At 44.1% G+C, this 14,611-nt stretch overlaps 1 protein-coding gene across 1 annotated transcript; it reads right to left on the bottom strand.

The window, feature by feature from the left end:
• Nucleotides 1-673: 673 nt before the first annotated feature.
• Nucleotides 674-12,990, bottom strand: SEC22C (SEC22 homolog C, vesicle trafficking protein). The gene is given in 7 exon segments (XM_026682950.2): nt 674-1,875; nt 1,878-1,899; nt 5,231-5,296; nt 6,359-6,477; nt 8,245-8,424; nt 10,358-10,521; nt 12,687-12,990. Coding segments are annotated over 7 exon segments (909 nt in total). The 5' UTR covers nt 12,869-12,990; the 3' UTR covers nt 674-1,699.
• Nucleotides 12,991-14,611: the final 1,621 nt, after the last annotated feature.

The raw sequence follows: 14,611 nt of genomic DNA, 5'->3' as shown, positions 1-14,611 counted from the left end.
CATTTTATCAATGCTGGCAGGTAGTGGGGTTTGTAGAGAGGAGAAGGAGGAAGAAGAAAAGGGGAAGAGGGAGAGGAAAAGGGGAGGAAAGGAGGAGGAAAAGGGGAGGAGGAAAGGAGGAGGAAAAGGGGAGGAGAGGAAGAAGAAAAGGGGAAGAGGAGAGGAAGAGGGGAGGAGAGGAAGAGGAAAGGGGAGGAGGAAGAGGAGGAGGAGGAAGGGAAGAGGAGGAGGAGAGTGGGGTCCTTGGGGGTTTTCTTTGAAATGTTTCATGACCCAACTAGAGAACATCATCAGTGCTAGAAGGGTGTGGGGGTTGTAGAGAGGAGGAGGCCCGGGAGGTCTTTGGTGCCTTCCAAGTTCGATCATTTTCTTGCAGACGTTTCATGACCCAATTAGGTAACATCATCAGTGCTAGATTGATTTGGGAGGAGGAGGAGGAGGAGGAGGAGGAGGAGGAGGAGCTGGCCTGGAGGTCCTCGGTGCTCTCTGAGCTTGGTTGTTTCTTGCAAACGTTTCATGACCCAGCGAGGCAACGTCATCAATCTTGTGTTCCTTGCCATGAGGTCTAGTAACACTGGAGATACACTTAATTCAACTCAACAAATGCCCAGCTTAGGGCGCACCAATTATAAATTACCTTTTGCTTGGAATAAAAATTCATCTCGCTCAGTCGAACTGGAAAAAGTAACTTTAAGAAGAACATACACTTTTCAGTGGACTTTTTCTCTTATTATTATCTGTGTGAGCACCTGTATATAGAAACTCAGCCGAAATCTAGATACACGAGAAAATTCTACAAAAATGCCATTATCAGCGTGAAACCTTGTAACCCAGGCTGGGTTTTTTCCGTTCAAAACGAGGAACAGTCTATGTACAGGTAATTTTTACAGGATATTTTATCTGAAGGCACCTTCACCATCAGTGGTGTTTCAAGGCTATTGCCTTCTCTATCCCAACTTAATATAAATACATTTATCTACAATTTAGTGTGATGCAGACAAGATTCAAGCATCCGTTTCCCAAACGATTCCTCCCCCAAATAATGTTATAATAAATTATATATGCATTATGACAGCAATTGGCCACTTTGGCTGTAAAAAAAACAAAAACCCCAAACCCTCAATTGTTCAGTGAAGAATCTTGTGCTTTAAACTTTAAATCCCACAACGCTGGTTGCAACCAAGTTCCGGGGCTTCGCTTTGACAAAGCTTAGGACACACTTGGGAGTCTTCAGTGCATCTGATTTTTTTTTCCAGGTTGATTTTTCCCGGATTATCCATGGTTGATGTGGTTTCCTGAATGTATTCTCTGCTTGAACAGATTCAGGCCTCTAAAACTCTGAATTTCCACTTGAATGCAGAGCGATTGGGTGCCTTCTTCAGTGCGCATACCCCGCGGCCTTTTCTTGGATTAAGCAAAATAATCCGCAAAGATTGCAAGCTTCCTTCTTTTAAGCGGATATTTTCTTTGTTGCCTCTCAAGGCCTAAAAATAGTATTTTTTCTTTCTTTCTCTCTCTCTCTCTCTCTCTTTTTTTTTTTGCCAAAATGCGTTATTTTGAGAAAGGACGGAAAGGAGAGAAAAAAACAACCCAAATTTACGAGTCAATCTGCTCAGAGCTGCTTTAGAATAAACCTCAAAGCTGAGACCTTTTTAAAAAAAAAAAAAACTCCTCCCCCTGCCCCCACCCACCCCTGTTTTCACACCCCCAAATCTGGGGGTTTCTCTGCCACCTGCCGGGTCAGGATCTGATGAGAAGAAAAGGAGGCCACGGCGACGTGGAAGAGAATCTGCCAGTGGTTTCGTAATCCGTACAGGTAGACGTTGCAGAGGCAGAGCGTGGCGAAAAGGACGGAGACTTTGACCTTCCGGGCGAAGTGTAGAACAGGTAAAGGTAACACTGCAAAAAATGTAAATTTTGAGAAAGAAAGGGGGGGGGGAAAAACCCGGCTGTTAAGTAAGCGAAGGTACAAACGCAATATGGATAGTGCTTGTTTTACGACGGCAATCGGGGCCGGAATTGCTAAGCAACGTGGATGTGAAGTGCAACGGTTGTTATCGTTGTTAAGTGAATCCCTGTTGTGGCCTGCCAGACCCAATTCAGAGGAGGAGGAAGAGGAGGCGTGGGAGTCAGGATCAGTCAACAGCCCTCAGGTGTGGAGTGGCTGATGAGGAAGAGGAGGAACAGCTGGGCCCAGTGCTTGATGCCCAGAAGGCAGAGGAGAGGAGAGCAGTGGAAATCAATGGGCCGGTCCTCGGGACGGAAGAGCCACTGCTGCTAGAAAAGCCCCACCCTAGCTCTGAGTATAAAAGGCAGAGGGCAGAGACGAATAGATGTGGCAGACAACTATTTATTTCCCTGCCGGATGGACTTGTTAGCCTGCGGTGAGAGGGAAACCTTTTGCTGTTGGCTGCCGGCGCTCCTAATAAAGGAATCTTTTGAGTTCACTTCACAGAGGGTTGGTCGTGTTTGGGGAGCTGGGTCAGAACAATCACCTGCAGGTCGTTAAGCGAGGATGCCATGTGGTTGCCATTTGCGACTTCCTGCCGGCTTTCCCAGTGACTTTGCTTGTCAGAAAAAAACAGGCAAAGAAGGTCGCAAATTGTGACTGTGTGCTACAAGGACCAAGTACCGCTCGTTCAGTGCAGACCCAAGTTTGAATGGCGGGTGAACAAGAGGTTGGTAAGTGAGGACCACTCGTGTAAGTGTGGAAGGGGACTTCAGGTAGCCTGCGACGTACCATGGTTGCTTAGCAGCCGTTCAAATTTGCAAAGGACCTACCTTGGGGCTATTTATGTATGCGGATTCAAAGTTCTGACGGCCGGGCTCAACCCACGCAGTCACCTGATCAAACTTTGACTGCTCGATAACATGATTCACATTTATGGCCATTTATAGTTTCTCTTCCCCGGTCACGTGGCTGCACTTTATAGCAATTTTGCTGGAAACACTGGCAGTTATGTCCGATTTCTGGCAAAACCATGCACTGTAACGAGCCACTGATTCGCTTAACAATACCATTCACCACTGCTGCAAAAAAGGTCATAAAATTGGGTTGTGACCAGTCCATTTCTACAGTGACTTACAACCGTGGGGGGAGGGGGGGGGAGAAGCTCCATTAGGGTCATAAGTTGAGGATTACCTGCATTTAAAACTGTAATAAACTGCTTGAGCCCCAAATTTCCACTGCTAACCAAGACCATTAAGTGAATTTTGCCCCATTTTACGACCTTTCTTGTCACAGTTGTTAAGTGAATTACTGCCGCTGATAAATTAGTAATGAGTTTGTTAAGTGAATCAGGCTTCCCCACTGACTTTGTCAGAAGGTCTCAAAAGGGGGATCGGGTCACTCTGGGAACATAGTGTCCGAATTTTGATCCTATGACCCCGGGGATGCTGAAAGTGGCCGTAAGTGTGAAAGAATGGTCATAAGTCACTTTTTTCAGTCCCTTGTATCATTGAACGGCTGTTAAGCAAGCGGTTGTAAGTCAAGGACCACCTGTAGTTTATCACCGACCATGCCATAGAGATTTTCTTAACAAAACGGCCCTCGAAATACTTCATGGTTGCTGAAACCTGCCAGTGATCTAAAATGAAAATGAGGCATTAAACTGTTGTTTACTCTCCTAACAACATTTTTACAGCAGGAGTTGGCAAAATTCAAAGATCTAACTCTTAACAAGATTGCTGGGTCTTATCTGAAGTCCCGCAAACTCTTGTCCCAGGACATTAAAATCTTGATTTCTCAGAAATTGGATGTCATTTGGTTACATTGTCGGATATGAGTCATTTCTAATCTTACGTTTTTTTCACTGCCTGCACTGAAAAACTGCCAATATCCGGTTTACAGGGATGCTGAAGATAAAAGAGATGAATATTTCATGTACTCATAATCATGTTCCTAAGTATATCTGTTATCTAAAACATGCCTGACAAAATAAATAAATAAAATAAATAAAAATAAATCCCATGATAGGCCTTCGGTTATCAACTGATTAAATCGGAATCTATGTAGATTCTCAGTAATCCAGGTCACAGTTGTCTGAAAAGTGCTTTTGAACTGCTGATCCAGTTCTACAGAGGAATTATTGAGTCTATCATCTGCACCTCTATAACTGTCTGGTTTGGTTCTGCAACCCAAGAGGGCAGACACAGACTCCAGAGGGTAATAAGGACTGCAGAAAAAAACAATTACTACCCACCTGCTTTCAATCGAGGACCTGTATAATGCACGAGTCAAAAAGAGGTCTGTGAAAATATTTACAGATCCCTCACATCTGACATAAACTGTTTCAACTCCTTCCCTCAAAATGACGCTAAAGAGCACTGCACACCAGAACAACTAGACACAAGGGGAGTTTTTTCCCCGAATGCCATCACTCTGCTTAACAAATAATTCCCTCAACACTGTCCAACTATTACAAAGTCTGCAGTACTATTACTATTAATCTTCTCATCACTCCTCATCACCCATCCCCTCCCACTTGTGACTGTAGGACTGTAACTTGGTTGCTTGTATCCTTATGATTTATATTGACTGTTTCCTAGTATAGTAGTAGAATCTCGGTGGCGCAGTGGTTAGAGTGCAGTACTCCAAGCTACTCCTACTGCAATTTGGCAGTTCGAATCCCACCAGGCTCAAGGTTGACTTAGCCTTCCATCCTTCCGAGGTGGGTAAAATGAGGGCCCAGATCATTGGGGGAAATAGGTTGACACTGTAAACCACTTTGAGAGGGCTGTAAAGCAGTGTAAAGAGGTATATAAGTCTAAGCGCTACTGCTATGATTTGATGGCTTATTGTACCCTGTGACTATGATTAAGTGTTGTACCTGGTGATTCTTGACTCTTGACGATTGTCTCTTTTCTTTTATGGACACTGAGAGCATCTGCACCGAAGACAAATTCCTTGTGTGTCCAATCACACTTAGCCAATAAAAGAATCCTATTCTATTCTTTTATTTTTTTTCCTTGTTCTTTATTTGAGGAAGAAGAGGAAACTGTTACATATATATAATGTATAAAAAACATATGAAGCTTCCTGCATAAGAAGCGAACTGTTTTCCTCTTCTTCCCTTTCAATTAAAAAACAGCCCAGCTTCCCTTTCGAAAGGAAGAAAGAAAAAAAACCACCTTTGAGATCAATGAAAACATTTCAGCAAGTTGAGGCATGTTTAAGTCACTTAAATCCCAAGAAAAACAGACAATATATGTATATATGTAAGTTACTCACCAAACCGAAGCAGGACATGAAAGGCAGCAGAAATGCTACGATATTTCCAATTCCTTGGTGATCTTCCTAGGGGAAAATGAATTCGAGGGTCAAATTAAAATCCAAAAATGAACTTCAAGGTCGAATTGAGCCAGCTGGTGCAACAAAAAACAGATCCACTGAAACATAAGCACATTTTCTCTCTCTCTCTTTTTTTAAAAGCAGATACTTTGGCACCCTAAGGCAGAATCTGAGTTAGTTCAGGCAGTCCTCGCCTTCTGGCCATAATGCAGCCTACCCATTAGGGTCGCAAGTTGAGACAAGTTGTTAACTGAGGTGACCATGGATCGTCTCACTTAACAACTACCATCCTTGTGCTCCCCGATACGGTAGTTAAGCAAGCATATAAGTCGTTAAGTGGATCACAGGGTAATTCAGGGGTGGAGGGAGGCCCTAGGTGGGACTAGAACTCACTGTCTCCTGGTTATTGGCCCTAAGTCACCCAGCTGGCTTTTACGCCTAAAGCGGGACTAGAACTCACCGTCTCCTGGGTTCTAAGCCTCTTCTGACCCAAACCCGGTTCCAAGAGAGCAAACACGAGACAAAGGTAACAGCACAACCTTTTAATGTTTCTTTTCAAATCCCTTCACCGATAAAAGTCTGCTTTCGACTAATTAGCTCTGACAAGGAAGAGCCTTGCAACGTTTTTGCAAGGCTGCCAAGAACAGATAAATCTCCTAAACAATAAATCAAAGAGTCTCCAAACACCAACTCAGATATCCTAACGCCCACCAGGCTCAAGTATCAAACTTCTTTGCCTTCTGCAAAGAGCTGCAGTTTCTCAGCTGGCTTTTATCTCTTAAGGGAGCCTTGCAGCCTTACTCCCGAGTCGCCCGTGCTGCTGCAGCTGCACTGGGCACAAGCTCCTCTTCCTCACTGCTGCCAGCCTCCCCAATCTCCGAAGGCAGCCCGCCACTCCCTGATGGTCCCGGCCCCATCCCTGCATCCCACGCAGGCCCCTCACCTGAGTCCTCGCTCTCCGAGACCTCAGCCGTCCGCACCTGCTGCCGGCGAATTCACAACCAAGCCAGCACCTTCACCAGGAGCCCAAACTGACTCTCTTGGCCCCCAAATTAGCAGCCCAGTTACCTGCAACGAATATTCTGCCAGATGAACCCCTCGAATGAGATTGAGCGCGCCGCACATGATGTTGAGAACGAGGGAGAGGATCCCCAAAGGAGACACAGGTTGCATCCGGCAAGCAGGAGCTACAGAATTAAAAAAAAAAAAGGGGGACATCCAACAAAGGTGAGATTTGGTCCGTCCTGCTAAGAAACTTACAGCTCTTCCGTCACGCTCCAATGTGCTAATAAAGGAGAATATTGGTAGCTCAGGGTTGACAGGAGGGGTTTCTGAGCTGGCTTATTTTCTTACAGATGTTTCATTACAGCGTTGGTTGGGGCGGTTTTAGAGGGTTTTTTTTTTGTTTTTTTTGGTTTGAGGCCGTTTGCTGTTGGCTTTTTGGCAGTTTCTCGACTGCGGTATTGTTTACTTGATCGTTGGACCGATGTTTAACCTTGGAGTTAATCGCCCCAAATGTGCTTTTTTTTTTTTTCAAGAGGCAACTGGACTTTCTGGTTTGTCTTTGAAGATGTTTCACTTCTCACCCAAGAAGGTTCTTCAGCTCTGACTGGATGGTGGGGAATGGAGGGATTTATATTCCTTGCAGACAGCTGGTCATTTGCATCCTTTTTAGAGGGTTGTTGAGGCCGCTTGGAGGTTTATCTGTGTCCTCAGGGTCACCTGAGTGACAGAGAAGACCGCTGGTTTGAAAGAGGGGGCAAAAAGGCCACCTATGTCAAAATTGAACAGCCCTCTCTCAACAGAGAGGGAGGGATACAACATCATCTATCTTCATTCTCTACAACACAAGTCCTTCCAAGAAAGCTCCACACCCATTTGCACCACTTAGATATACCTTGAGGACACATATAAACCTTATTTCCCTTCATCCAGTGAGTTAGGACAGAGCTAGTCTGAGCTTTATTCCAATGTTGTTAAATTAGATTAAATTAGGGATTGAGGCAGAGTTTTTGTCTCTTAAGATAAGTTTTATTGTAATTTTTTTCCCCCTTTGGGCACTCTGGCACACATTAAAAATGAAAATCCGTCGCCTGTTCTCAAAAGTGTAAAAATACACAACACACCTATAGACATGCTATAAACATAACGATGTATATATATGTACGTCCTAACATATAAATACATATAAATATTAATCGCTCTCCATCTCGAATGCGTAGCAGAAAGAGGAAGTTTGGGAGTTCACAAAGTTGATGCTGCAAAACTGTAGCAAGGAAAAGAGGTTGTGAGGACGATGTGTAGCGTCCCAGGCAATCCTGCTCAAACATCGCTTCTGTGCCACGCCCTGGATAGAAGGGAGTGAAGTGCCAAGGCTCTTTTCTGCCATCCTCACCACTTTCTGACCCGCCTTCTTGTCCAAAGAAGGAAAGCTTCCAAACCAGACTGTCCTGCAATCTTTTTTTCTATTCTATATAAAAACGTGTGTGTGTGTGTGTGTTCCAGCACAACCCTGGAATGCCTTGAGCAATTTCAACCAAACTTGGTATATAGATGACTTACCCTCTGGAAACAAATACTGTGGGGGTAAGACACCCCTAACACCCCTCAGGGTGTGTGTGTGTGTGTGTGTGTGTCTGAAAATGGCTTCTACTGTACAGCACAGTGGACTTGCCATGGTAATGGCTTCACAGTAGTCCACAAGGGGGCTCCCTCTTGTGGAGGAATAGAAGAATTGCAACATTGCACGAGAGACAGTACAACAGCGTGAGTCCCGACTACAGGGTTTTCCTGTCTAATAAAGGATTGGGATAAATACCTGGGCAACGCCAGGTTATCGGCTAGTATGATATAATTTCTTTCTGCTTAACTTTCTTCAAGCCACCCATCTCTGTTGCCCTCGACCTGCGATGGGATGAACAGGAAGAACCTAACCGCAATGTATGATAACTCACCTGTCTCAAGGTGGACTTCCGCCCAGCCGTTCACCATCCTGTTCACTAATTCCATGTCTTCCCAGCTGACGAGGGCTGGAGGTCGCAAGCGGAAGTCTTCCTGCATCTTGGCCACGTCGATCTTTGGCTGAGCGCAGTTGGTGTGATTAAACTGGTTTTGGGTCTTCTGGATGACACTGTCTGCGGCGGAGAGACAAACAAGAGCTTTCTCTAAAAACTAAGAAAATATTGGTGTGTGCTTCACTAAAGACCCACCGACAGAGTTTGGTAGCTTATAGGGTTGAACCGCATCTGGAGATTACAGGTAGTCCTTGACTTACGGCCACAACAGAGGCCAAAGTTTCTGTTGCTAAGTGAGGCATTTGTTTGGCAAGTTTTTCGACCATCCTTGCCAAGGTTGCTAAGAGAATCACTGCAGTTGTTAAGCTAGTAATGTGGTTGTTAAATGAATCTAGCTTCCGAACTGTCTTTGCTTGTCAGAAGGTCGCCGAAGGGGATCATGTGACCCCAGGACACTGAAACGGTCACAAATACGAATCAGCTGCCAAGTGTCTGAATCACGTGACCACGGGAATGCCACAAGGGTCATAAGCGTGAAAAAAAATAAGTCAATTTTTTCAGTGCTGTTGTAACTTCGAACGATCACTAAACAAACTGTCGTAAGTCGAGAACTACCTCTATCTTACTTCCAGAAAACCTGAAAGATCCGGTTAGGGACAGATCCTCACGGAGAAGATCTAAGGGATCGTTACGGCTCGACCACCACTTGACGGCTTAGGACCAAAATTGGAAATCGGAAATTTCATTGCCAAGCAAGGAAGTGGTTCAGTTGCACCCAATTCTTTGACCCTTTTGACCAAAGCAAATCACTGCAGCTGTTAAGTGGGTCCCGTGGTTGTTAAGTGAATCCAGCCTCCCCTACTGACTTGGCTTCTGAGAAGCTGCCCGGGAAGGTGGCAAATGGCAGTTGCGTAATCCCAGCGTAATCCCTGCCACTATCGTAACTAGCCGCTGATTTGCCAGGTGGCCTGGATTTTGAGTGACCGTCGGAATATTGCAACAGTTGTTTTAAGTCAACTATTTTTCTGTGGCGTTGTAACTAAAGGAAGGATAGTTAGGGCCAGGGGCGGCCAGTAGCAATATTGCTACTGATGGTTCTTCACGCAGCAGTGACTAATTAGAACAAAAACATTTGTAGCTCAGAGTTGAACTCTGGGGTCCCTGGTGCTCTCTGAGCTGGGCCGTTTTTCTTGCAGGTGTTTCATGACCCAAGAAGGGAGTGGGATTTGCAGAATGGAAGGGGGAGGAGGAGCAGGAGGAAGGGGTGGTGGAGGAGGAAAGGATTGCGGGGTCCTTGGCGCTCTCTGGGTTTGGTAGTTTCCTTGCAGATGTTTCATGACCCAACTAGGTGACATCATCAGTGCTAGAAGAGAGGGGAGGTTCCAGACAGGAGGAGGAGGAGAGGGAGGGGGTGGGAAAGGACTGGGGATCCTCGGTGCTCTCTGAGCTGGGTGGTTTCCTTGGGGACGTTTCATGACCCAACTAGGTGACATCACCAGTGTGAGGCAGTGTGCAGTTTTCTCCTGTTTATATACAGTAAATTTCCCTGCCAGCGTTGGTGGGGGGTTGTGTTTTCTTCCTTGGTAGTTCCTTGAGGAAGGTATTGTTTTGCGCATGATTTTTTGTCCGGTGTTAATCCATGTTTATCTGTGTTTCTGTGGTGCTGAATTTGGCTGCCTTCTTGAAGACATTTCATGAGCCTCATCAGTGCTAGAAGGAAGTGTGGTTTACAGTGAGAAAGAAAAAGAGGGAGGAAGAGAGGAGGAGGAGGAGGAGGAGGAGGAGGGAGGAGGAGGAGGAGGAGGAGGAGGAGGAGGAGGAGGAGGAGGAGGAGGAGGACTGTATGGTCTTTGGTGCTCTCTGAGCCTGGTCACCTTCTTAGACCTTTCATCACCCAACTAGCTAATATCATCAGGGCCAGAAGTGATTCTATGAAACGTCTGCAAGAAAATAATCACGCTCAGAGACCACCAAGCACCTCACAGCTATGACGTGCTAAATTACCACCACCCCAAAAAAACCAGAAAGACACAAAGCCAAACCAACAACATACCAAATTCAAGGAAAGCGTATGGCCTAGAAGCCAGACTGACGCTGGTGGCATGGTAGGAGGCGGCAAATTTGGAGTGGAGCTCCTCCAGGAAACAGAAGGCCATCACGGCTGGGTAACTGCTGAGGGCAATGCAGGCGCAGGCGACGCCTCCAGAGGTGTGGAAGCTGAGAAAGAAAAAGGTCGAAGGTGAACCCCAAAGGAGTAACAAGGAGGGGGAACCACAAGTGAGGGACGGATTTCGCGTGCAAACAAAGGAAGGTGTTTCATAGCAGGGGAAGATCCTACGGAAAATGCTCACCTGTCTACAGGTAGGGGGCGGATACAGAAAGAGAAATTTGGGGGCTCAGTTGTGGCTGTTGAGTCGAGGACTCCCTGTATAAGATGAATTTCTATTGCCCGGTGCTAGATGGTGCTACGGTTTTACCATTATATCTGCATAATGTGTTCTTGTTGCTTGATGAATTGGTGGCTTTCTGAGCAACGGCAATAGCGCTGAAGACTTATACACTGCTTCACAGGGACTTTGCAGCCCTCTCTAAGCGGTTTACAGAGCCAGCCTATTGTCCCCGACAATCGGGGTCAACCTTGAGCTGCTCAGAATCGAACTGCTGGCAGTGGGCAGTGAGTTACCCTTGCAGTGCTGCATTTAACCACAATGCCACTGTGACACTGGATTACATGAGCTGCGGTGGTGCAGTGGTTAGAATGCAGGACTGCAGGCCACTTCTGCTGACTGCCAGCAGTTTGGCAGTTTGAATCCCACCAGGCTCCAGGTTGACTCAGCCTTCCGTCCTTCAGAGGTGGGTAAAATGAGGACCCAGATTGTTGGGGACAAGAGGCTGACTCTGAAAACAGCTGAGAGAGGACTGTAAAGCGCTATAAAGCGATATATAAGTCTATGTACTATTGCTATTTTTTCCTTCCTTCCTTCCTTCCTTCCTTCCTTCCTTCCTTCCTTCCTTCCTTCCTTCCTTCCTTCCTTCCCTTCCCTTCCCTTCCCTTCCCTTCCTTCCCTTCCCTTCCTTCCTTCCCTTCCTTCCCTTCCTTCCCTACTTCCCTCCCTCCCTCCCATCCATCCATCCATCCCAGCTCAAGGTTGACTCAGCCTTCCCTCCTTCTGAGGTGGGTAAAATGAGGACCCAGATTGTTGGGGGCAAGAGGCTGACTCTGTAAACCACTTAGAGAGGGCTGGAAAAGCACTGTGAAGCAGTATATAAGTCTAAGTGCTATTGCTATCTGTATAGGTAGTCCTTGACTTACAACAGTTCATTTAGTGACCATTCAAAATCGCAACCGCACTGAAAAAAGTGACTTATGGCCATTTTTCACACCAATGCAGCATTTGCAGGGTCACGAGATCCAAATTCGGACGCATGGCAACCGATTCCTGTTTATGACGGTCGCAGTGTCCCAGGGTCACGTGATCCCTGTTTTGCAACCTCCTGACAGACAAAGTCAACGGTGGAAGCGGATTCGCTTAAGCAAACGTGCCACTCATTTAACAACTGCAGTGATTTGCTTAACAACTGTGGCAAGAAAAAGGTCACAAAATGTGGCAAAGCTCACTTAGTAAACGTTTCACTTAGCCACATTAATTTTTGGGCCCCGTTGTGGTCGTAAGTCGAGGACTACCTGTATTTATCCACTGTTTCATAAGCCAGTCAGGATGACTGACTGAAGTCACACACATACACACACACAGAGAGAGAGAACAATGAATGAATAAAGAAATAACATATTTGATTATTAATGTATTAACAGCAGCTAGAATTGTATTTGCACAAAATTGAAAAAATTCCGATGGAGGAGGAGGTGATTAAGAAAATAATGGAATGTGCAGGAATGAGTAGATTAACATTAGCAATTAGACAGCAAGAAGAAAAAGAGTATTATAAGATTTGGGATTTATTCTATGGATGATTAGAAAGCAGAGTAAGAAATTAAAGGATATGATAATAACAATGATATTTTATAACTGATTATTTTTGAATAAATTACAACATGAATATAATCTAGTATAGATGGGATAGTTTGAAACTGAAATTAAAAAAAAAATCTAATGACGATGTAATAATGATGTAATACGATACATAATGTTGACTAGAATATAATCTGAATGTAAACTCAATGAGAAATGTATAAAAATAGTAATATGTGGACAAGATATATGTACCCAGATGACACACTGCATAACTAACTGAAAGATGTTTTTTATTTGTTGGGTTTTTTAAAAAAATAATTAAAAAAAGAAAGAAAAAAGAACAGTGAACGAATGAATGAAAACAGGGCTAGCCAGTTTCGGGGTGTCGAAGGACAGAGCATGACTTACTGTATACTGAGGTCACGTTCTCTGGCCGTGCCCCGTTCCGGATACTGAGTCAGGACGGAGGACAGGATCTTGAGTCTCTTCCTGCATTCCAAAAACTGGGGATCTAGGTGGAAATCGCTGGACGCCGAGAGAGGAAGTCCGTCCCTTATCCGCACCACGCAGGCGAAGAGGATCATGGACATGCTCCAATGGGAGAACTCATGGGGACATCCTGGAAAAAAAGGAATTTGGGACAGTCCAGGTCCACACTGCTCTTCGGCCCGTTTGATACGGATAAAAATAATAATACAGGTTACAACGATTCATTCAGTGAGACTATCTGGAGTTACTGTCAACTAAAAAAATACTGCTTTGGTCTTTTTAGTTGCCAGCAGAAAGGGAGTGGGGGGAAGTAGTGCATTCCTGAAATGCTTCAGATAATTGCAAGGCAGCCAAAGCTGTTGGCACGCAAGATTATTACTGGAGAGCACGATTGATGACTCTTGGCTATGGATGTGTCCCATTGGAGAATATACATCCAGGGGTGGGGAAAGACCAGGGTCAAGGGGGAAATGAATGATGCGTCTTAGTGTCGGCTGCACCCAGCTAACGCCGACATGGTCACTTTTTTTTTTTTTATAAATAAATTGTATTGATTTTACAATTAAAACAAACCAACAACACATACACAAATGAAAGAAAAGGAAAGGAAAGAAAAGGAGAAGAAAATAGAAAGAAAAAATAGAAAACAATTAAAAACATTCTCATCTTCAAGTTTGTAAAATCTCTCTTTTTTTTTTTAACCCTTAATTTATGCCATATACACACACCTAATCCTTACATATATCTATATATCACTACTATGGATTTATCCTATCCTCTTTTACCTTATAGTGTAAAATCTATCTTTGGTCTATCCATTTGTACCAGCAGTTCCAGCTATTGTAGTATATTGAGGTGTCTTTATTTTTTAGTGCTAAAGTTAATTTGTCCATTTCTGCACAACTTGAAATTTTTTGAATGATCATTTCCTCTGATGGAACCTGAGGCTGCTTCCAACATTGGGCAAAAGCTAATCTGGCTGCTGTCAAAATGTGTATTATGTATTTTGCTTTTTTTGATATTTGTTTGTCAAAGATCCCTAACAAAAAGGACTCTGGTTTGTATTCGATCTGCTCTCTTGTCATTTCTTCCAGCCAAATTTTCTGCCAATATTTTTGAGCTTCTGTAGAGGACCACCACATATGGAAAAAAGTTCCCTCTTTTTTTTTTTTTTTTTTGCATTTCCAGCAATTCGGACTCATATTGGGGTGCATCTTCGCTAATCTCGGAGGAGGAAGGTGCCATCTATAAAACATTTTATAGGCATTTTCTTTATATGCTACCGACTTTGTAATCTTATTGTTTCTACCCCAGACCTTTTCCCATTCCGTTAAGGTGATGCTGCGTCCTACATTCCTACTCCAGGCAATCATGTTCCCTTTTACAATTTCTTCTTCTAATTCGACTGCTAATAAATAATTATAATTTTTTTTTTTTTGCCTGATCCTAATAAAATTTTATCTAATTGCTGGAGTTTATTGTTGATTCCGAATTCTTTCTTGTCCTGTTTATATCTACTTTGAATTTGAAGGTATGCCCATTGATCAATTTTTTGTCCTTGAAGTTCTTGCCGCAATTTTAAATTTCTTTGTGTATCCAATAGGTCCTTATATTTAATCATCTTAGTGATATCCAGATTATTTGGGTGGATCATCGCCTCCATTGTTGAAATCCAGATTGGTACTTTTAAATAGTGTTTTTTCTGTATTTTCTTCCAATTAGTTAATAATGAATCTCTGATTAGATGTCTGTGGAAATATTTCTGACTAGTTTTCCCTACATCCCGTAAAAAAGCGTGCCACCCCTCTGCAAATCGTGGCCTTCTAAAAATAATATTCTCTTGT

The sequence above is a fragment of the Notechis scutatus genome, chromosome Z (assembly GCF_049901735.1).
Source record: "Notechis scutatus isolate UNSWTSFEM ecotype Mainland chromosome Z, rNotScu1.2, whole genome shotgun sequence".
NCBI lineage: Eukaryota > Metazoa > Chordata > Lepidosauria > Squamata > Elapidae > Notechis > Notechis scutatus.
This window is presented reverse-complemented; position numbering and strand designations above follow the sequence as displayed.